At 46.8% G+C, this 24,253-nt stretch overlaps 1 protein-coding gene across 6 annotated transcripts in view; it reads left to right on the top strand.

Moving 5' to 3' along the window:
* rnf24 (ring finger protein 24) overlaps positions 1-24,253 on the top strand; it is a 175,197-nt gene that overhangs the window by 51,517 nt on the left and 99,427 nt on the right. For 2 of the 6 annotated variants that reach the window (XR_015074986.1, XM_085975524.1), the window contains exon 1: positions 22,710-22,973. The exons of 2 other annotated variants lie outside the window; for them this stretch is intronic. Coding sequence is in view for 1 of the 4 variants with exons in the window: in XM_085975524.1 (XP_085831650.1) it covers positions 22,846-22,973 (128 nt within the window). In the remaining 3 variants the exon portion in view is untranslated. Of the gene's footprint in view, positions 1-17,750; positions 18,624-22,598; positions 22,974-24,253 lie in introns of those variants that run through there. 2 more of the 6 variants (XM_085975526.1, XR_015074987.1) reach the window with 2 other exon arrangements.

Genomic DNA, 24,253 nt, shown 5'->3' with positions numbered 1-24,253 from the left:
AATGAAGTGTAGTCACTGTTGTAATGTAGGAAATGCGGCAGCCAAGTTGCGCACAGCAAGCTCCCACAAACAGCAATGTGATAATGACCAGATAATCTGTTTTAGTGATGTTGATTGAGAGATAAATATTGGCCAGGACACCGGGGATAACTCCCCTGCTCTTTTTCAAAATAGTGCCATGGAATCTTTTACGTCCACCTGAGAGAGCAGACGGGGCCTTGGTTTAACATCACATCCAAAAGATGGCACCTCCGACAGTGCAGCACTCCCTCAGCACTGCACTGGAGTGTCAGTCCTAGATGTTTGTGCTCAAGTCTGTTGGAGTGGGACTTGAACCAACAACCTTCTGACTCAGAGGTGAGTGTGCTACCCACTGAGCCACAACTGTCACTGGTCAGAAAGGTCAGAAGTCTTTCTGTTCTCCACTTAGTGACAGCTGGGCGCCTTCACTTGCACACAAATGTCATAATCAATGAGGAAGGCCATTTGGCAAAAAACCTAGGCCGGGAATTTCCGCCAGGATTACTCCGATCAGCAACAGCAACTTTGGCGGTAAATCGGTGGCAATCCAGGGCTTTCCACCAATCCTCTGCCGAAGTTGTGGCGGACATTCAGGAGACCACCCCTCCCTCCCCCCCGAGGAAATTCCCAGCGATAGTCACCCTCACTTGCACCATCCAACTGTACCTTAAATAATGAGGTTTTGTCTCTGCTACCCTCCCCTACTACTTGTGGGGGAGTGAAAACTAGGGGTCAGAGATATAAGATAGTCACTATTAAATCCAAGAAGGAATGCAGGAGAAACTTCTTTACCCAGCGAGTGGTTAGAATGTGGAACTCGCTACCACAGGGAGTGGTTGAGACGAATAGCATAGATGCCTTTAAGGGGAAGCTAGATAAACACATGAGGGAGAAAGGGATAGAAGGATATGCTGAGAGGGTGAGATGAAGTAAGGTGGGAGGAGGTTTGTGTGGAGCATAAACACCGGCATGGACATGTTAGGCCGGGGCGGGCGCGGGGGGGGGTGGGAGGGACAAGTGGCGAGGCTCTCTTCGATTGACCAGCTTGAAGCCCGGTCCATTTGAACTCCTGGGCCCTCATTAACCTACTCCAGGCCCGGCTCCCACTCGAACCTGACGGGAATGACAGCCATTTACAAGGAAGGGCTTACAACACGGCACAAAGGCTGAAGAGAAGATAACTGGCAGCAATGCAGCTCTCTTACCACCCCGTCTGCTTTCTGTGGCCTTTCTTGTGCATGCCATTACCTAGTTAACTGAATGCCCATTGCGCGCGGGCATGGTTCAGATCTGATTCCTGCCGCCCGGAATCTCTGCAGCACTGTCCAAGATTTTCTGACTATTTAATTTAATGGTCGGAAAATCACGTCCAGCATGGATTCTAAATTCCAAAATTCGCTCTCGGCAAGCAGCATAACCCACTGGGAGCGTGCAGTTGGAGAATTAGCCTTTTGAGTTAAAGACGAATATTAGTTGAAAACAAGGCAGGAAAGAGTTTCTGTGCAAGCCTATCAAGTGTTCTAAAGATAACCTAGACAAGAGGCGGTCCTTATCAAAGTTATAGGCTCCTTGAGAGGGGTGGGGGTGAACGTGCTGCGCAGGGAGCGGGCTTTGTTTCATCTCTCCTGTGATCTTAACTGGGAAGGGAGGCCCCAGTTTAAGGAGCTGCAATAAATAACCCAGTGATGGCTTGTCATTGAATGCAGCACAAAGGTTTCATTTGCCGTGGTGAGGAAGCTTGCAGGATTCAGAGTTCTGTCCTTTCCTTGAACTTTAGAAAGGAAGTGCGGTATATTAAATCAAACTTGGGTTCTGTGCCCTTTTTTTTTCTTTTGAGGAAGGCTTGCATTGGTTGTCCTTAAAGGGACGGCACCCTCATGTAGAAGTATCTTGGTGTATGAATGCACAAGGCTATGACTTTAATCAGATTAAAATGAAATGGTATCATTGTGGCACTGTGACAAATATGTCTCGTAGCTCCACCATTAGCCTGTACATCAACAAAAATAAAACATTCCGAACATTAAGATAAGCCCCTTTTTAATTGTCAGTTTAAAGCTGGGCTGAAGATGAAGCTGCCTGGTTAGTGGGCCGAGATGACCAAGTTGATGTTAAAGGAGCCAAGGCTTCCGTTACCCTGGAGGAACATGCAGAAAACTTCACAATTACACACACGGGGCGGTGGTTAGGGGGGAGGGGGGCTAGAATTGGCGAGCCGTTTTAAAAACCCTCGTGCTTTGATGCAGTTGTCCCAGGATTGTGCTTTTTAGGATTGTGTTTTTTTTTTCCATGCCCTTTCCAGTACTATAAGGTTTCACAGTGGTGTCTAACTGACATCATCAATGTTTAGATGCTACAGAAATGCACACAAAAGGACAACTTGCACAGTGTGTTTCTGGTACTCTCCTCCCTTCACCCCACATTGGTGGCTCTGCCTTCAGCTGCCGAGGCGCCACACTCTGGAATTCCCTCCCGAAATCCCTTCGCCTCTTCCTCATTTAAGACCCTCCTTGAAACCCACCTCTTCAGGACAACTTTTCTTCCTTCCAGATCTCTCCTAAACGCTTTATAAAAATGCAAGTTGTTGCGTTGATTGATGGTGCTTCCTCATTAATGTACTGCAGTACTTCCTAATTATGTAAAGGAGTACGTTTGCTCAAAGGTGTCTTTATGTCCCTGTCTTTCCAAATAAGTTGCTTTGTAAGGTACATTACCTGTGTATTACCTCTGGAGTGGTACTGCCATTAAGACCACCGCTGCTGAATAATCTCGCTCATATTGGCTGTTACATTTTGTGAATCTTTCCCTGCCGCTCTGAAGCATACGCATTGTCTGACAGCCATTTTGAAGGCGATCATTTCAGCAAGGTAGATCTAACAGCCATGTCCACAAACTTCACGTGGCAGACCTTCAAATGTCAATTCTGTGACGAAAGAAAGGACTTGTAATTCTCCAGCTCCTCAGGACATCCCAAAGTGCTTCACAGCCAATGAATTACGTTAGGAGTGCAGGCACTGCCGATACGTAGGCAAATGTGGGAGCCAATCAGTAAGGTCTCGCAAACAGCAACAAGACAAATAATCGGTTTGCTTGGTTGGGGGATAAACGTTGGTCAGGATACCGAGAGAACTCTCCTGCTCTTCAACTAACGTGGTGGGATCTTTTACATCAACCCGTGGGTAGAAGGGGCTTTGGTTTTAAACTCTCGCCCAAAAGATGGGCACCTCTGACAATGCACTACTCCCTCGGTACTGCACTGACGTTTCAGTCCAGATACTGTGCTTAAGGCCTTGGAGTGGGAATTGAACCTACAAAGCTTTGACTCAAAGGCAAGAATGCTACCACTGAGCCAAGCTGACACATGCGAGGAAGCTCGCGAACTGCTTTGTCACCGACGAGCGCTGTTTTAAGTTTTCAAAGTGCATCCAGCACTATAAGAGAGCCCGTAACCAGACTGTGCTGTAGGAGCATCAAGGAAAAACTTGGCAGAAATGTTTTCGTGTAACGATTTATTAGATGACCTTACCGCAAGTAGCGATTGAAGCCAAGTCGTCATGACATTTAATAAAGAATTTGATAAGCCCTTGGTGAAAAATATTAAAGACAGAGAAATAGGATTAGAGTAGATGGCTTCGGTGTGAAGCTAGCTCGAGCACTGACACAAAGGGTCAAATGGCCTCCTCCTCCTGTGCTGAAGTTTCTGTGGTTGGTAGAAGCAGATTCAACAGTAATTTTCAAAAGGAAATTGGATTACAAACCTGAAAAGGAAAAAAAAATTGCAGGGCTATGGGGAAAGAGCAGGGGGAGTGGGACTAATTTCAAAGAGTGGACACAGGCACGATGGGCCGAATGGCCTGCTTCTGCGCTGTATGGTTCTACGGTTCTGCCTATATGTACCTCAGATTCACTGAATGGGATTGTAAAATGAACCTGACCTCCCTCGGTGAGCTGGTAAAGAGCAGTGGAGGATTAGGGCAGAGTGTCGCTTGGTGACGTTTGCACTATTGATGAATGCCTTTCTGGATTTTGCTCTGCTTACTTTCAAAATCAAAAGGGCCCCAAACAATGGGTGAAATCCTCTCTTTAGACCATTGTGCGAAGGTCGCCCACAGTGCAGCCACTGCACATAGTTTAGTCTGAGGGAGGGCAGCTCAAAGCACTAACAGGAAACTGAAACTGGGAATAATACAGGGATTATACAGTAGTGCTTTGAAGATTAAACTTCTCAGACTGCTTAGACTTTGCCTGTGCTTCCCAAGCCTATTTATATCTTCCTCTTAATTGTGAACAGCAACAAATAAGTAGAAGTGATTGACCTGATGTGCAAAAGTGAGTTTTCTTTCATCACCCCCACCAGTCTCAGTTTCTCTCGCTGGCTGAAATGACAGCACTGATAAAAGTGCTTCTTAGAAGAAAGACTTGCATTTATATAGCGCCTTTCACGACCTCAGGATGTCCCAAAGCGCTTTACAGCCAATGAAGTACTTTTGGAGTGTAGTCACTGTTGTAATGTAGGAAACACGGCAGCCAATTTGCGCACAGCAAGCTCCCACAAACAGCAATGTGATAATGACCAGATAACCTGTTTCTAGATGTTGGTTGATGGATAAACATTGGCCAGGACAACGGGGATAACTTCCATGCTCCTCTTCAAAATAGTGCCGTGGGATCTTTTACGTTCACCTGAGAGGGCCGATGGGGCTTTGGTTTAACGTATTATCTGAAAGATGGTACAGTACTGCACTGTAGTGTCAGCCTAGATTTTGTGTTCAAGTCTTTGGAGTGGGACGTGAACCCACAACCTTCTGATGCGAAGGAGAGAGTGCTGCCAACTGAGCCATGGCTTATTAACAACTGTGATGGTCTTTAAAAACAAAAATGCTTGTTTTTTTGGGGTGAGGGCTGGTGGTGTATTGAGAGAAATTATCTTCTGCACCTTCCTCCAAACTTGGAGTCAGTGATATGAAGAAACAAAGGAACAGGAGTAGGCCATTCAGCCCCTCGAACCCGTTCCACCATTCAATGAGATCATGGCTGATCTGTGACCTAACTCCATATACCCACCTTTGGCCCATATCCCTTAATACCCTTGGTTAACAAAAATCTATCGATCTCAGATTTAAAATGAACAATAGATCGAGCATCGATTGCTGTTTGCGGAAGAGAGTTCCAAACTTCTACCACCCTTTGTGTGTAGAAGTGTTTCCTAATTTCACTCCTGAAAGGTCTGGCTCTTAATTTTTAGACTATGCCCCCTAGTCCTAGAATCCCCAACCAGCGGAAATAGTTTCTATCTATCTAACCGATCTGTTCCCCTTAATATCTTGAAAACTTCGATCAGATCACCCCTTAATCTTCTAAATTCTAGGGAATACAACCCTAATCTGTGTAATCTCTCCTCGTAACTTAACCCTTGAAGTCCGGGTATCATTCTGGTAAACCTACGCTGCACTCCCTCCAAGGCCAATATATCCTTCCTAAGGTGTGGTGCCCAGAACTGCGCTCAATACTCCAGGTGTGGTCTAACCAGGGTTTTGTACAGCTGCAGCTTAACTTCTAACCCCTTGTATTCTAGTCCTCTAGATATAAAGGCCAGCATCCCATTAGCCTTTTTGATTATTTTTATCTACCTGTTCATGACATTTTAATGATCGATGTTCCTGGACCCCCAAGTCTCTTTGGACCTCCACTGTTTTTAGCTTTTCACCATTTAGAAAGTACCCTGTTCTATCCCTTTTTTAGGTCCAAAGTGGATGACCTCACATTTACCTACATTGAAATCTGTTTGCCATAGTTTTGCCCATTCACTTAATCTATCAATATCCCTTTGTAATTTTATGCTTTCATCTACACTGTCTACAATTCCACCTATCATTGTGTCATTGGCAAATTTTACGTCCACCTGAGAGGGCAAACGGGGACACGTAGGAGTAATGGCTTCAATCTGATAACGTGGGGAATGGGTCACAGTGTGTATGGACAGAATGTCCGGGCTGGGCTTAATTTGATTGATGAGTTTGTATTGAAACAGTATAAATATATAAATCGGCATTCAGGAGTGCGTCTGTGTAGGCATGTCTCCCGAACTGCGTGCGATCCCTAGCCATATTTCATGACCGGTGGCAATACGTGCTTAGCGCATGAGCACAATAAATATTAATATTAATCGGTCGGGGGGGGGGGGGGCGGAATCGGTGCACACCTGGCAGTCAGAACACTTATTTTATTACTCAGTTGAGGTTTACGATTTCAAGTTAGTAAAAATGTTCCCCTCGTGCAACCTGCTGAGTGACTGAATACTTCTCTGATTCTGAGCCCTCCAGGGGTTCACAGTGGACTTAATGCAAAATTGATCTCTTTAATGGGAGGGGGGGACGGAGTTATGATAATTAGCTGTTCAACTTATTCAGCAAGAGTCCCGACATGGATTATGTTATTGATGATAATTATCCAATAATAACTATTAAAATTATGGCATGTTGCGCACAGTGGCATAAGTCTCGCACCATAATTTCCTGGAATCTCTGCACCGTAACGATGGCTTACGCTGCAGATGCGCCGTTACTACGGTGTAGGTTTTCAGCAAATTCAGGCCCAATCTATTGGTTGCAAACATAGAAACATAGAAGATAGGAGCAGGAGTAGGCCATTCGGCCCCTCGAGCCCGCTCCGCCATTTAATGAGATCATGGCTGATCATCCAAATTCAGTACCCTGTCCCTGCTTTCTCCCCATATCCCTTGATCCCTTTAGCCTCAAGAAATATATCCAACTCCTTCTTGAATATATTTAATGAATTGGCCTCAACTGCCTTCTGTGGTAGAGAATTCCACAGGTTCACCGCTCTTTGGATGAAGAAATTCCTCCTCATATCAGTCCTAAATGGCTTACCCCTTATCCATAGACTGTGACCCCTGGCTCTAGACTCCCCGACCATCGGGAACATCCTTCCTGCATCTAGTCTGTCTAGTCCTGTTAGAATTTTATAAGTTTCAATGAGATCCCCTCTCATTCTTCTAAACTCTAGCGAATATAAGCCTTTGGGACATCCTGAAAAGCACTGCAGGAACGCAAGTTCTTTCTACATGCTCGCTAGCTTTGGTGAATCTGTCAGGCTCACTTTGGTGCTGCTGATGTTTGTGTAAGACGTGAGTGTCAGCAGCCAGCAGCTCAGCAAGGTCCTCGAGCATCGTAAAAAAACTGCTGGAGTCAGGCTGGAGAAAAAAAAGAGAGGGGGTGAAAGACCGAGCGAAAGACAGGGGCAAGAGGGTGGTTAGAGGCTAGAGGTGAGAGAGTGATTGTCTGCCCATCATAGGAACAGGAGTCAGCCATTCAGCCCCTCGGAACTGCTCAGCCATTCAATTAGATCATGGCTGATCTGTGCCTCAACCCCATTTACCAACATTTGCTCCATATCCTTTGATGCTCTTGGCCAAGAAAATCTATTGATTTCTGTCTGGAAAATGTCAATTGAGCCTCAGCATCCACAGCCATTGGGGGAAAGAGTTTCACTACCCTTTGTGTAAAATAATTACTTCTGATTTCAAACCTAAATGTCCTAGCTCTGATTTTAAGATGGTGCCCCCCCTTGATCTGGATTCCCCCCACTAGAGGAAATAATTTCTCTGTATCTACCTTGTTGCATTCCTTAATCATTTTATACATCTCGGTTAGGTCATCCCTCAATAATCTAAATTCAAGCGAATACAAGCCAAGTTTATGCAGCCTGTCCTCATAATTTAACCTTTTCAAGATTTGAAAGAGGTATTCAAAATCTTGCAGGGTTTTGATCGTTTTTTTAATGCGTTCTTGGGATGTGGGCCTCGTTGGCAAGGCCAGCATTTATTGTCCATCCTTAATCGCCCTCAAGAAGGTGGTGGTGAGCCGCCTTCTTGAACCGCTGCAGTCCGTGCGGTGATGGTACTCCCACAGTGCTGTTAGGGAGGGAGTTCCAGGATTTTGACCCAGCGACGATGAAGGAATGACGATATATTTCTAAGTTGAGATGGTGTGTGACTTGGAGGGGAACTCGGAGGTGGTGGTGTTCCCATGCGCCTGCTGCCCTTATCCTTCTAGGTGAAAGAGGTCGCGGATTTGGGAGGTGCTGCCAAAGAAGCATTGGCGAGTTGCTGCAGTGCACCTTGTAGATGGTACACACTGCAGCCACGGTACGCCGGTGGTGGAGGGAGTGAATGTTTAAGGTGGTAGATGGGGTGCCAATCAACCAGGCTGCTTTGTCCTGGATGGTGTCGAGCTTCTTGAGTGTTGTTGGAGCTGCACTCATCCAGGCAAGTGGAGAGTATTCCATCACACTCCTGACTTGTGCCTTGTAGATGGTGGAAAGGCTTTGGAGAGTCAGGAGGTGAGACACTCACCACCGAATACCCAGCCTCTGACCTACTCTTGTAGCCACAGTATTTATGTGGCTGGTCCAGTTAGGTTTCTGGCTGTTGATGGTGGGGGATTCGGCGATAGTAATTCCGTTGAATGTCAAGGGGAGGTGGTTAGACTCTCTCTTGTTGATTTTGTCATTGCCTGGCACTTGTGTGGTGCGAATGTTACTTGCCACTTATCAGCTCAATCCTGAATGTTGCCCAGGTCTTGCTGCATGCGGGCATGGACTGCATCATTATCTGAGGAGTTGCGAATGTAACTGAACACTGTGCAATCATCAGCGAACATCCCCACTTCTGACCTTATGTTGGAGGGAACATCATTTATGAAGCAGTTAAAGATGGTTGGGCCTCGGACAGTGCCCTGAGGAACTCCTGCAGTGATGTCTTGGGGCTGAGATGATTGGCCTCCAACAACCACAAGCACAACTTCTGATAGAGTAAATAAGGAGAAACTTATTCCAGTGGCAGAAGGTTTGGTAACCAAACAACACAGATTTAAGTTGCCTGGCAAAAGAACCAGAGGCGACATGAGGAAACATTTTTTTACGCAGCAAGTCTGGAATGCACTGCCTGAAAGGGCGGTGGAAGCAGATTCAGTAATAACTTTCAAAAGGGAATTGGATAAATACTTGAAAAGGAAACATTTGCAGGGCTTTGAGGAAAGAACAGGGGAGTGGGACTAATTGGACAGTTCTCTCAAAAAGCTGGCACAGGCTGTATCATTCTATAATTCATTCTGATCAATCCGCGCAGTACCCCCTCCAAGGTCACTATATCTTTCCTGTAGTTCAATACCAGACAAGTTTTTTCTTGTCTGCAGTCCAGGGGTGCAAGAGAGGTTTTAGAAGGACCGCCCACATTTTTTTTTAATGATCTGAATAAGCCATTGGGAGGTCCCCTTGGTCTGGCCTGATTGTGGGTGGAGGTGAGTGTTTGGATCTGGAGACTCCCAACCACCGCGTTTTGAAGCAGAGGAACCTTTGTTCTCTGCCACACACCCGTCGGCCATCTTGAACACGCAGCACGTTTCTCCACTAGAAGCCTTTTTTTAAATTCCGTCTTCCCAGGGACTTTGTTGTTCGTTTATAAATCTTCCTCTTTTTTGAGCCGTTCCATCTGTGCAGAGGGTGTGTGGGCCAGAGAGAGAGAGAGAAAGCCGGTAATGCAGCTGGACGTGCCCTGAGTCATTCAGCTGGGCATCCTGCCACGGTCAAGCAAGAAATAATCTTTTTCGTTCTGTTCAGCTCCAAACTGAAAGGCCCCTGGCAGAGATCGGAGTGGTGTACGGGAAAGAGTGCGGAAGGAAAGGAAGGGAAGCAATGGAGCTGCCCTGTGCAGGCTCGCTCTGTGCGAGATTGGCAGAGCGTTAAAAACTATTCACACAAAAAAGAAGAAATACGTTTTCAGGCAGCTAGAGAATTGTGTCCAATTCTCGGCACCACACTTCAGGGAGGATGTCAAACCCTTGGAGAGGGATCAGAGGAGATTTGCTAGAATGGTACCAGAGATGAGGGGCTTCAGTTACGTGGCGAGATTAAAGAAGCTGGGATTGTTCTCCTTGGAGCAGAGACGGTTCAGGGGAGATGTGTTCAAAATTTATGAGGGGCCTTGATGGCGTAGATAGGGAGAAACTGTTTCTCCTGTCAGGAGGGTCGGTAACCAGAGGACACAGATTTAAAATAATTGGCAAAAAAGTCGGGGGGAGATGAGGAGAGATTTTTTAACGCAGCGAGTTGTTATGATCTGGAATGCTTTGCCTGAAAGGGCAGTGGAAGCAGGTTCAGTAGTAACTTTCAAAAGGGAATTAGATAAATACTTAAAAAGGAAAAATTTGCAGGGCTTTGGGGAAAGAGCAGGGGATTGAGATTAATTGGATCGCTCTTTCAAAGAGCCGGCACAGGCACGACGGGCCGAATGGCCCCCTTCCGTGCTGTAGAATTCTTTGATTTTGTGAAATGTATAAACAGACCGAATACTGAGGAGAGGGCGATTTGCAGAATAAATAAATTATTTCTATTGCAGGCAGTTGCGAGTTAAGCAGCACCTGTCGCACTTAAATTTTTAAAGCACGATGATTTGACGTTAATATTCAAGAACGTCAAAGAACCTTGCATCGCACCTGGTCAGACTTTAGAATCTCGGTGACCTCACATGGTGCTTGAAAAATGCCCGTTAAAATGGCGCGGAGCCAGTGTGCGGCTTACCTCCCCGTGAGTGCCACGCTGCTGATGTTTTAAATGCCCCACTCTCCCGCACGACCCATTCTCGGCAAGCGCAGGAGGTTAAAATCGGGCAAAAGTGTGAAAAGTACACAGCCAGTCCATCAGCACCTGAAAAGAAAAAGACAGGCTGTTGTTTCTGGTAATTTCCCTTAGTTGGAGCCAAAAATTCGGTTTTTAATGTACATATTAAATAGAAGTCTTTTTTTCATCTACTTCTGTGCCTTTTAATAATAACAATAACTTGTATTTATATAGTGCATTTATGAAGTAAAATGTCCCAAGGCGCTTCACAGGAGCGTTATCAGACGAAATTTGACATCGAACCACATAAGTAGACAATAGGACAGGTGAAGAAAAGCTTGGTCAAAGAGGTAGGTTTTAAGGAGCATCTTAAAGGAGAGATAGAGAGGCGCAGAGGTTTAGGGAGGGAATTCCGGAGCTTAGGGCCTAGGCATCTTGAAGGCACGGCCACCGATGGTGGAGCGATGAATATCAGGGATGCACAAGAGACCAGAACTGGAGGAGTGCAGAAAATCTCGGAGGGTTGTAGGGCTGGAGGGAGGTTACAGTGATAGGGAGGGAGGAAGCCGTGCAAGAATTTGAAAACAAGGATGAGAATTTTTAAATCGAGACGTTGCCGGACTGGGAGCCAATGCAGGCATTAGGTGGCAAGGTTATTTAGTTTGCTTTTCTGATTATGAAAATCCATGGGAACTCGAGCAAAATTCAAGCCACGGTCCTACCCTGCCCCCTCGAACTTGGCAGCGCTTAAGCAGACACAAAATTAGTAACTTGTTTACAAGGAGCTTTGATGAGGTAGTTAGAGCCCTGGCAGCATTTGACATAGAAGATAGGAGCAGGAGTAGGCCATTCGGCCCCTCGAGCCTGCTCCGCCATTTCTTTCTTCTTCTTAGGCAGTCCCTCGGATCCGAGGATGACTTGCTTCCACATTAAAAATGAGCTCGCAGGTGACTGATTAGTCCAATGCGGGACCTACAGTCTCTGTCACAGGTGGGGCAGACGGTGGTTGAAGGGGCGGGTGGGTGGGGTGCTTGGGTTGACGTGCGCTCCTTGCGCTTGGCTTCCGCTTGCTCCCAACGAAGAGACTCGAGGTGTTCGGCGCCTTCCCAGATGCTTCTCCTCCACTTTGTGCGGTCTTGGGCCAGGGATTCCCAGGTATCGGTGGGGATGTTGCACTTTTTCAAGGAGGCTTTGAGGGTGTCCTTGAAGCGTTTCCTCTGCCCACCTGGGGCTCTCTTGCCGTGCCGGAGCTCCGAGTAGAGCGCTTGTTTTGGGAGTCTCGTATCAGGCATGCGGACAATGTGACCCGTCCATCGGAGCTGATTGAGCGTGGTCAGAGCTTCGATGCTGGGGATGTTGGCCTGAGCGAGAACACTGACGTTGGTGCACCTATCCTGCCAATGGATTTGCAGGATCTTGCAGAGGCAGCATTGGTGGTACCTCTCCAGTGCTTTGAGGTGCCTGCTGTACATGGTCCATGCTATTTAATGAGATCATGGCTGATCATCCAAATTCAGTACCCTGTCCCTGCTTTCTCCCCATATCCCTTGATCCCTTTAGCTTTAGGAAATATATCTAACTCCTTCTTGAATATATTTAATGAATTGGCCTCCACAGCCGTCTGTGGTAGAGAATTCCACAGGTTCACCACTCTCTGGGTGAAGAAATGTTGATACTGCCTTGTAGCTCACATAGCCATTGGAGTATGTGGTACTTGCTCGAAGCCAAACATAGTTAACCTTTCCTCAATAAAAAGATAATCTTCAAATTCCTGTCAAAAGATTTTAATTAATTCCAAGGAAGGAAAGGACAGAGCAGCTCATGAAGGGGACAGTTAACCCTGTTTTTAACATTGTTTCTGGACTAACCCCAGGCCATGTGAGGCCTGTGTCATGCAACTAAAGGCCCGGTGAACTTGTGGAAACCGTCTGAACTTAGACCACCCACAACATATCTCCACCTACCCACCTCTTAAATACTGCCCTGGGCCCCTGCCATCATGTATTTCAATGGTACTTTTTTTTTTAAAAAGGCATCAAATGACATTTTCTTGACAGGAACTGCCGTAAGCTTGGTTCCTGAGGTTACTTAGCAACTAACAGGAACGAACAGCATGAGAAGCAAAGATCTTTTTTCAAGGGATTAAATGAACTCAAAATTTTGCAGACCTGATTTGAGCAGGAGCTAAATAATAACTCAATTATTTTTTTTTAAAAAGGAGTTGATACTTATTTTCATTTAGCATTGGCTTTCCGCTCACCATTTTTTTGTGCAGCTGTTCTGCTGGATTACCTATTGCTGTATTTCCATGTCCTGTCTGCTACGACACGCTGCTGTTCAACCTGGAAGATAAGGGGGGGAAAGGAAGTTATTGCTTCTGAGCTGAGAGTAATGAGCCTTCGAGTTCCTGCCAGCTGTAGTGTATGTACCTTTAAGAGAGAACTACTTTTACAGCTCCTGTATACTGTAGTACCGGCAGTGATCACACCTGTATATAAGCCTTGAGCAGGCATCTGTACTGTTAGTTTTTAGACTACCCTCATCCAGTAAACACCTGTTGATTGTTGATCTGCTGTCTCCGTCTATTTATAAGAGAACACCATACCTTAAGATTCACGGATTCAACAGTGGCGACGAGGTCGATTCGAATCTACCTGCAACTCTGCATTTCCTCCGGGAGGACAGTGGAAGAAAGTTGAGGCCAGAAGCACGGGCGTCGACCACGAGCAACCGCCCAGTCATCCGGCAGAGAGTGAACATCGCACGGGAGGCTGTTGAGAGCTGGGCTTGGTTCTCCAGCCACGAGGATCCAGCAACAGGCTGGCAACAGGTACAGCGCAGACCCTTCCCGGACAGCGGCGGCTGCAGCCGACCGACGGCACAGAAAAGGCCGAGCAGCGTCGACGGGGTAAGAGAGAGGGTAAAGCGCACAGGGCGCAGCCGGGGGTTGAAGACCGAACGGCGTTGGCGGAAAACAAAAAGAGAGAGAGGGTAAAGCACAGCCAGGGTTCAGGACCGAGCGGCGGCAACGAGAGAGGCGCACAGGAGAACGCGCAGAGTGCAGCCAGGGCTCAAGGGCTGAGCAGCATCCGCGGGGAAAGAAAGGAAGCGCGGGAGACGCCATTTGAGCCGCGGAGAAGAAGGGAGAGCGCGGGAGACGCCATTTTTGAAGCCGCAGCGGAGAAGAAGGGCGAGCGCGGGAAGAAATGAAAGCGCGGGAGACGCCATTTTGAGCCAGCGGAGAAGAAGGGAGAGCGCGGGAGACGCCATTTTAGCCAGTCTAACCATACCCAGGGATGCCGAAGAGTGGCAGTGTCACAGTGTTCGACAATGAAGTCGAAGATTGGGCAACATATGTGGAACGCATTGAGGTGTACTGCAAGGTGAATGAAGTGCCAGATGCCAGGAAAGCACTGGTTTTGTTGAATTCCATGGGTGCAAAAACGTATGGCTTACTGCGAAACCTAATAACCCCAGAGAAGCCAGTGGATAAGGATTTCGAAAGCATAGTGGAAATCCTACAGGACCACTTAAACCCCACACCGCTGCTGATAGCAGAAAGATTTAAGTTCCACAAAAGGAACCAGCATAAAGACAAAAGTAATGCTGAGTATTTAACGGAACTGCACAAGCTATCGAAACACTGCCAGTTTGGAATGGGACTGGCAGATACGTTAAGGGACAAGTTTGTGTGTGGGCTTCAAAATGAAGGATCACCAGACTATCTGGGTCACGCTCAAGATAGACGGAGTCCAAGTGAAAATGGAATTGGACACAGGATCAGCCCTAACAGTCATAAACCGAAGGGACTACAAGCGGCTATTCTCACATATACCCTTGAAAGCTACAGAGATTGTCTTGAAGACGTACACGGGGCAAAAAGTCTACCCCAAAGGAAAAATAAGGGTGAACGTGATATACAACGGCCAGGAAATACCAAAAATGGACCTATATGTATTGCCAGAGGGAGGACCACCACTACTAGGACGTGAATGGATCCGGAAGATACAATTAGATTGGCATTCCATACAGGCACTGAAGGTTGAGGCCAAAAAGGATGACGACGTCACACCTGGACGACTGTCAAAAATGCTAACTGACGCACAAGAAGTGTTCCAGGAGGGACTCGGAACACTAAAAGGCATAACAGCAACGATTAAAATAGAGGAAAATGCAAGCCCAAAGTTTTTTAAGGCCAGACCGGTGCCTTATGCGATCCGCCCAGCCGTCGAAGCAGAGCTGGAAGGTTTGGAACGTTCAGGAGTACTGTCCAAAGTGGACTGGAGCGAGTGGGCTACACCCATCGTTCCTGTAATGAAGAGGTCATTGAGTAATACGCCTGGGGAACCAAAGAAGGTTCGCATCTGTGGGGACTTTAAGGTGACAGTGAACCCAGTCCTTCACACAGTACAATATCCGCTTCCGAGAATTGAAGATATTTTCGCCTCGCTATCTGGAGGAAAACGCTTCACTAAGATTGATGTGGCCCAGGCGTACCTGCAAATGGAGGTAGAAGAAGCCTCGAAACAATACCTCACGATCAACACTCACAAAGGTCTCTACCAATACAACCGGCTGGTGTTCGGGGTAGCATCGGCTCCAGCTATTTGGCAGAGGACAATGGATCAAGTCCTGCAAGGGATTCCAGGGACCCAGTGTTATTTGGACGACATCCTGGTCATGGGCGAAAATGACAGTGATCACCTCGCCAACCTGGAGAAGGTGCTCACTAAATTGAAGGAATATGGGCTACGAGCTAATCGCCACAAGTGCGAGTTTTTCCAGAAGCAGATCTCGTATTGTGGCCACGTTATTGATGAAGAGGGGTTACATAAGTCCCCTGAAAAGATTGAGGCAGTAGTCAAGGCTCCAGCACCGGAAAATGTGTCACAACTGAGGTCGTTCCTCGGGCTGGTGAACTACTACCATAAGTTCTTACCAAATTTGTCTACAGTATTACACCCACTGAACACCCTACTGCAAACGGGGGTACCATGGAAGTGGAATGACGAATGTAAATGAGCTTTCCAGAAGTGCAAAGAATTGATCACATCAAAAGAGGTGTTGGCCCATTTCAACCCAGCACTACCAATTCGGTTGGCGTGTGATGCATCACCCTATGGTATTGGAGCGGTGCTGTCGCACAAATTCCCAGACGGGTTGGAGAGGCCAGTAGCCTTTGCGTCTCGGTCACTAACCTCAGCCGAGCGCAACTTACACCCAGATTGACAGGGAGGCCCTCAGCCTAGTATGGGGAGTAAAAAAATTCAACCACCATCTGCATGGGCAGAAGTTCACCTTGCTGACTGACCACCAACCACTTGTCTCCATCTTTAATCCAAAGAAGGGCATTCCGGTGATGACTGCACAACGGCTACAAAGATGGTCCCTTTTTCTAGGGGCGAACCAATATGAAATAGAGTATAAGGGCACGAAACAGCATGGAAACGCTGATGGGCTATCACGCTTGCCACTGCCTACTGCGGAGGAAGCACCAGCAGTGGACCCTGTCGAAATATTTTATTCGTCGATAATTGAACGCTTGCCAGTAACTTAAGCGGATATAGAGAAGGAGACCCGAAATGATCCGACACTGTCTCGGAATATGATTTGACGGTGAAGGGATGGCCAACACATGGCGACTCACTGTTGCCAGCATTCTCATCCAGAAGAGAACAGCTGTCAGTATGCCAGGGGACAGTGATGTGTGGATCCCGAGTGGTAATTCCACCCAAGTTAAGGGAGAGAGTGCTCAATGAGCTTCACGAAGGCCATCTGGGAGGGGTGAAAATGAAAAGCCTTGCTAGGGCTTATGTGTGGTGGCCGGGGATCGATCAACAAATCGAGGACCTAACAAAGAGCTGCTCAGGATGCCAGAAGTTCCAAAATGCACCACCACATGCCCCTGTACACCCATGGGAGTGGCCCTCCTCTCCATGGCAACGGGTGAATATTGATTTTGCTGGTCCATTCATGGACTCAATGTTCTTAATAGCAGTGGATGCGCACTTGAAATGGCCTGAGGTGATAAAAATGTCCTCCACCACTACGGAGAAAACGATTGCAGTCCAACGGACCATATTTGCCAGGAACGGCTTGCCAGAGCAGATTTGCTCTGATAACGGACCACAGTTTGTGTCCGAAGAGTTTCGGAAATTTATGAGAAGCAATGGGGTAAGGCATTACACATCCGCCCCGTATCATCCAGCCACAAATGGATTGGCTGAGAGGTTCGTACAAACCTTTAAAAAGGCAGTAAGGGCCAGGTGCGATGATGACATTCCACTACAGCATAAGGTGGACAATTTCCTGTTAGCCTACAGAAATGCGACACATGCAGTTACCAACCAGACCCCGGCCATGATGTTCTTTAACTGAAGGTTGAGATCTCGTCTGGATTTGCTCAGACCAAATGTGCGAAGAAATGTTGAGAATAAGCAATTCCAGCACATCAATGAGAAGCCGACAAGGAGCTTCAATGTAGGAAAACCAGTCTTGGCCCGCGACTACCGAACAGAGAAATGGCAACCCGGAGCGATATGCACACGGCAGGGGCCACTAATGTACACAGTGGATGTCGGGGAGAACATTGTGAGACGCCATGTCGACCAGATCCTAGCGTCACAGGAACGAGTCAACCCCATGTCTCGCGTACCTGGGGATGAACCCGACATACAGGTAGCATCTACCCCAGAAACAGTAGCAGCAGAAACTGATGAACTAACCGACGACAGGGGGCCAGAATCACCTCCGCACCAAGAACAAGACACTCAGGAAAGGCGCTATCCAGAAAGGATCAGGAAGCCGTCCCAAAGACTGAATTTATAAATGGACTATTTCAGTTAATGTGCATGTTAAAGTGTTAACTGTTATTTGAATGTTATGGTACTGTTAATCTAAAAGGGGAGGAATTGTAGTGTATGTACCTTTAAGAGAGAACTACTTTTACAGCTCCTGTATACTGTAGTACCGGCAGTGACCACACCTGTATATAAGCCTTGAGCAGGCATCTGTACTGTTAGTTTTTAGACTACCCTCATCCAGTAAACACCTGTTGATTGTTGATCTGCAGTCTCCGTCTATTTATAAGAGAACACCATACCTTAAGATTCACGGATTCAACACCAGCTTTTTCCAAAGAGATTTATGTTCATGACTTGGGTGCTGACCGAAGTGGGACAGTAACGACACCAACAACAACTTGTATTTATATAGTGCCTTTAACCTAGTAAAACGTCCCAATGACCAAAAGCTTGGTCAAAGAGGTAGGTTTTACGGAACCTCTTAAAGGAGGGGAGAGAGGCGGAGAGGTTTAGGGAGGAAATTCCAGAGCTTAGGGCTTGGGCAACAGAAGGCACGGCCACTAATAGTTGAGCGATTAAAATCAGGGATGCTCAAGAGGCCAGAATTAGAGGAGCGCAGCTATCTCCTGGGGGGTTTGTGGGGCTGGAGGAGATTACAGAGATAGGAAGGGGCGAGGCCACGGAGGCATTTGAAAACAAGGATGAGAATTTTAAAATCGAGGTGTTGCTTAAGCGAGAGCCATTGTAGGTCAGCTTAGTACTTAGCAAAATTAGAGATGGGTATAGGGTTAGATGATGTAGGGTGGCACGAGGCTCGTGTGGAGCATAAACACCAGCGTAGACTAGTTGGGCCAAATGGCTTGTTTCTGTGCTGTGAGTTCTATGTAATTATATGCACTACAAATGGTGAAGGGCTGAAGTAAAATCCTAACCTATGAAAGCAACGCTCAAGTGGCTTATAAACTAGGTTTGTTAATTTTTTTTAAACGTTTAACTGACCATGACAACTCTAGCACCTCTAGTTACCTCTGGCACTGTCTGATTGCCAATGAGAGAGTGCAGTATTGTCATTTTCTTCAAAACAGAATTTTTCTGAGATCGGCACCGTTAAGGAGGCAATCGGCAGTCATTGGCAAAATAACGCCATCATTTACACGACAGGTGAGTAATAACTGAAAGGCTTTACCCGGTGCCGGAATGTTCCGTTTAAACCTCCTTGTTTTATTTTCCTTTCCTTGGTTGTTGGATTGGGGGCGGGGAGCTACTGCTTTTTTCGCTTAATGCTTCAGTCTTTCAACGGCAAATGAATAATTGTGTTGTAAAGATCAGCTGCAATTGCGCAGTGCCTTGTAATTCACTTCTACACACCTGTCACTTTTAATCATTCAGATTTTTGGGGGTGACGACAGCTTGTAAATCTCCTCATTTTCTTCAGCTGTTTGTTCAAGGTCATCCTTTCAGTGCAGGGGCCCTGTTGTGCCACATGGACATAGTGCGATGTAAGAGGTGTCCGCACATTGACCTGGTGACTGAAGAAACCTGAGTTCTGGTCTCCATATTACAGAAAGGACACTGGAGAAGGTGTAAAAAACATTTACAAGGATGATGCCAGAACTGAGAGGGTTATAACTATCGGGAAAGACTGAACAGGCTGAGGCTCTTTTCTCTATCAAAGAGAGGACTGAGGGGTGACCTGATAAAGATATTTTTTGATAAGGTAGACGTAGATAAGATGTTTCCATTTAGAACATAAGAACATAAGAAATAAGAGCAGGAGTAGGCCATATGGCCCCTCGAGCCTGCTCCGCCATTCAATAAGATCATGGCTGATCATCGACCTCAACTCCACTTTCCCGCCCGATCTCCATACCCCTTGATTCCCCTAGAGTCCAAAAACCTATCGATCTCAGCCTTAAAGACTCAACATTCACAGCCCTCTGGGGCAGAGAATTCTAAAGATTCACAACCCTCTGAGTGAAGAAATTCCTCCTCATCTCAGTCTTAAATGGCCTACTCCTTTATCCTGAGACTATGCCCCCTAGTTCTAGACACTCCAGCCAGGGGAAACAATCTCTCAGCATCTACCCTGTCAATTTGTGGGGGAGACCAAAACTAGGGGCCATAAGATAGTGACTAATCAATCCAATAGAGAATTCCGGAGAAACCTCTTTACCCAGCGAGTTGTTAGAACGTGGAACTCGCTACTGCATGGAGGCGCCTATATTTCCTAAGGAGGCTGAAGGGATGTAACCTGTCACCCCTGATCCTCTCTAACTTCTACCGCTGCACAATAGAGAGCATCCTGACGAACTGTATCACAGTATGGTATGGCAGCTGTAGCTACTATGACCGGAAAGCCCTGCAGCGGGTAGTCAAAACTGCCCAACGCATTACCGGCACCCGGCTACCGACCATAGAGCACATATACCAGAAACGCTGTCTACGGAGGTCACGGACCATCATCAAAGACCCTACCCACCCCAGCCACAGTCTGTTCGCCCTCCTGCCATCTGGGAGACGCTACAGATGCATTCGCACCCGTACGACCAGATTTAGGAACAGCTTCTTTCCCAGGGCTGTCATCCTACTGAACTCCACAAATAAACTCTAAAGCCTGCACATCTGCCAATGCACTTTATTATGGTTATGTTTATGTTAATGTATTACAAGCCAAATGAATGTTGAATGTTTAAATGTCTTAATCTAAACGTACACTCTCGGGAGCCGCAAGCCTACATTTCGTTGTACTGCACTTGTGCACTAACAATGACAATAAAGTTGATTATTATTATTATTATGATTAGATGCATTTAAGGAGAAGCTAGATAAGTACATGAGGGAGAAAGGAATAGAAGGGTATTCTGATAGGTTTAGATGAAGTCGGGTGGGAAGAGGCTCGTGTGAAGCATAAACACTGGCGTGGAGCAGTTGGGCCGAACGGCCTGATTCTGTGCTGTATAAATTCTATGTAAAAGCCTGGGGTTGTTTTCTTTGGAGAAGAACAGGCTTAGGGGAGAGATTATCCAAGGTACTTAACAGAATAGATAAATTGAACCCTAATAATATGCTCAAGGCTGCCATAAAAATCTATAAGCGGGGGATGCAGGCTCAAGCTACGACGAGAGATATGGTGCACAGTTCAGATTTATCTACTCTAAGCTGAGCTTGGTGAACATGTGTGGAATGCATTGCCCAGAGAAGCAGTTGATGTGGAACCATTTAACGGAGAATCAGATAGATGTCGAGGGCGTGAGCAATTGGTGTTTGAGACTGGCCCGATTAACTTTTCTGGCCCTGTAGTTTCTTATGTTTCTTTTTTTAAGTGTTTAGGTTGTTTTATTATAGTCTGGTTATGGAGTGAGGCGCACATGATTCACTCTTAGGTCAGCACAGGGGCTGGGGTTGAAATTGCACTGTGCTATATTAGTTATGGACGTGATAATACATTAATGATTGCCTCGGTCTGTTATTTTAACAAAGGCATTAACAGGTTTAAAGTTAACTCATTCATTACTAATATTGCACAATGCACTTTCAACCCTTTACTCTGTCTAGTTCAATTCCACATGGGGCAGTGCTTCACCAATTGAGTCATTAGGAGATGTGTTGCATAAGCTTGGTACTAAAGGCCTCGGCAGGTTGAAAGTGCTGGTTCAGCGAATGTCAGAATGTTCCACTCCAGAGACTTGAGCACATAATCTAGGCTGGCACTCCAGTGCAGTACCTCTCAATCGCTTACTCCCTCAACATCTATCTGATTCTCCCTTAAATGTGCCGTCTTTTGGATGAGACGTTAAACCAAGGCCACCCCACTCTGCCCTCTCGGGTTCATGTAAAAGATCCCATGACACTATTCAAAGAAGAGCAGTGGAGCTCTCCCCGCTGTCCTGCCAATATTTATCCCTCATGTGGCTCGGTGTCAAATTTTGTCTAAAAACCTGTCCGTGGAAATTCCCAGCGATTAATGTGACTCTCTACAGCTGGACCAGCCCGTCCATGCACTGAGCACATGACTTTTTGCTGAACATTGGCCCAGAAATTCCGTTCGCAGGCCTCCCGCGGGGAGAGGACTGCGATCTGGAAAAATCTGCGCCAAGACCAGAGGGCTCCCGGGAGACGCAGAGTTCCGTTCCTGGGCCTCTCCAAACTGCCGGTGCGCAGGGCCCACGTATCCCAGAGGCGCAGGCGGTTCGCAGCGTCCCTGGGATCACGTGGGCCATGGGGGGCCAATCGGAGAAGGGAATCTCGATTCATACATTTGACAACACTTTTTTTAAATGACTTGAAATTACATAAAATAACTATTTTAAACAAAAGTTTAAATTTTTGAAAAAAATAATTAAAGTTTTTAACGGGGTTAAAAATAAACTTAACTTTCTTTTAAGTATTTTTAAATGATAAATCAGTGGAAATTTTTTTTTTACCTTTTTCAACTCTTATCCTGGTAAAAGCAGGCCTTGCGCCTTTTACCAGGCGTAAGAATTGTAAGTGTTTTCTGCGAGCGGAGGGTCTCCAAAAAGCGGAACTCTCCGCCCGCAGAGGCCCTTCTCCAGGGCAGCCGGAGGATCTGTCAAGAGCTTTCTTGACAGATCAGAAATACCGGTTTCCAGCGGATGCGCAGTGCATGCCTGAAACCGGCATTTCCGATGTCCCTACGGGTGAGTACACAGCGCGTACACACCCGTAGGGATCGGAATATCTGGCCCGTTGTTTTCAATTGTGAAAACTACCAGGCAGACAATCTGTGCAGGCTCCGTGTACAGGCTGTGGCCCAGGTAGGGCAGTTTCTAGCTGGTGTGGCTTATGGCAGTCTCCTTAGGCACCGATCATGAGCGATGTCGGTTCCTGAAACCCAGCCATGCTGTGCTCTTAGCCTGGCTCCGCGTCACTGCCCCAGCCCACAGTGCATCTTGCAGAACTTGGCATACGGTCAATCTCTGGCAGACGGCTGGTGGGAGTAGGGCTGCCAACCCTCCAGGATTGCCCTGGAGTCTCCAGGAATTGAAGATGAATCTCCTGGCTGCTGCGGCGAGCAAACACCCGGGAGAAAAACATTGGGGCATTAAACAGATGTTTTCATTTTCTTTGAACATTTTAGTTTAATATCATCTATAAAAAACGTTGGTGATTGGGGGGGTAAAGAAGGCAGTTTGACTAGGCGGGGCGGTTGGAGGCGAGAGGACACGTGGTGAAACCTCCTGGAATATCACCAAGCAGAGTTGGCAACCCTACTAGTGGGAGGAATGAAATATGACACTCGTTCTTCTGAGGTGGGAAAGTGGAAACCCTGAACTCAAAGAGTTAAATGACACTGACGTTCACACTTGGTGGTTAAGTTTGTGGCCGATAAGGGCGGAGCCAGAGATGAATATAACACACAGATATGCCCTTGAACTTAATTCCGGTGTTTGCGAGGAGGAATTGCACTGAGGTGCCAGTCAGTAAAGCAGATCTTTGTAGACGCCAGCTCGTGCTCCGGGCAATGAAATTATCTGCGAGCGAGTTGGGCAGGTGGGTGTGAAGTGGTGTGGATCGACCAGCGTGCGGAGGTGTAGCAGCAGCAGCTGTTGTGACTCTAGTTGTGACGAGGAGGTGTATGTATTCAGTGTTGGTGAACCTAGTATTGCTATGCTAGCCATCTAGTTATTGCCCTTTTAGAGGATCAGTCGAACCCCACCTCCTCTCTCCGGTGTTGGGAGAGGATTGACCGGCTGAAGCGAGCACCATAATAAACGAGTCTGTGGGGCTTCTAGAAGCAAGAGGTCTCTGTTAAATGATCAAAGAGAAAGCATTGCTGAAAACGGGGGGAGCGTAACTGAAAAATGTTCATTTAAAAAGGTCCCCTTTGTGTATATGCCACAGAATAACTCCGGTAACCTTGGAAGTGAATGGGGCAGAGGGGTAATCGTGGCTTTTATAAGCGTACATTTATGTTGATAAGCGTGCTGTCCAAGGCCGTTTGTCCCACTGTCAACACCATTCTCCATGGTAAAGACCAGAAATCAGCATCGTCGAAGCTCTACATTTTAGTGGGTCTCGCGATTCGCTGTCGGGTCTCCACTTACGTCTAAACATGTGGTGCCAGATTGCGAGCATCCATCCATCATTCCTGGGTCTCCAGCCTCCGACAGGCTTTGATTTGGAATAACGACATGAAGAAAAATAAACAGGACGCTGGATTCATTTTATTCATTCATGGGACACTGGATTATAAACCGGGGACCAATGGACACTGGATTATAGACCAGAGATCAATGGGCACTGGATTATAGACCAGGGATCAGTGGACACTGGATTATAGACCAGGGATCAGTGGACGCTGGATTATAAACCAGAGATCAGTGGACACTGGATTATAGACCAGAGATCAGTGGACACTGGATTATAGACCAGGGATCAGTGGACACTGGATTATAGACCAGGGATCAGTGGACACTGGATTATAGAACAGGGATCAGTGGACACTGGATTATAAACCAGGGATCAGTGGACACTGGATTATAGACCAGGGATCAATGGACACTGGATTATAGACCAGAGATCAATGGACACTGGATTATTGACCAGGGATCAGTGGACACTGGATTATAGACCAGGGATCAATGGACACTGGATTATAGACCAGGGATCAGTGGACACTGGATTATAGACCAGGGATCATTGGACACTGGATTATAGACCAGAGATCAACGGACACTGGATTATAGACCAGGGATAAGTGGACACTGGATATATAGACCAGGGATCAATGGACACTGGATTATAGACCCGGGATCAATGGACACTGGATT

Source organism: Somniosus microcephalus, chromosome 2 (assembly GCF_052327205.1).
Source record: "Somniosus microcephalus isolate GS21.2 chromosome 2, FLI_Smic_1.0, whole genome shotgun sequence".
Classification (NCBI taxonomy): Eukaryota; Metazoa; Chordata; class Chondrichthyes; order Squaliformes; family Somniosidae; genus Somniosus; species Somniosus microcephalus.
This window is presented reverse-complemented; position numbering and strand designations above follow the sequence as displayed.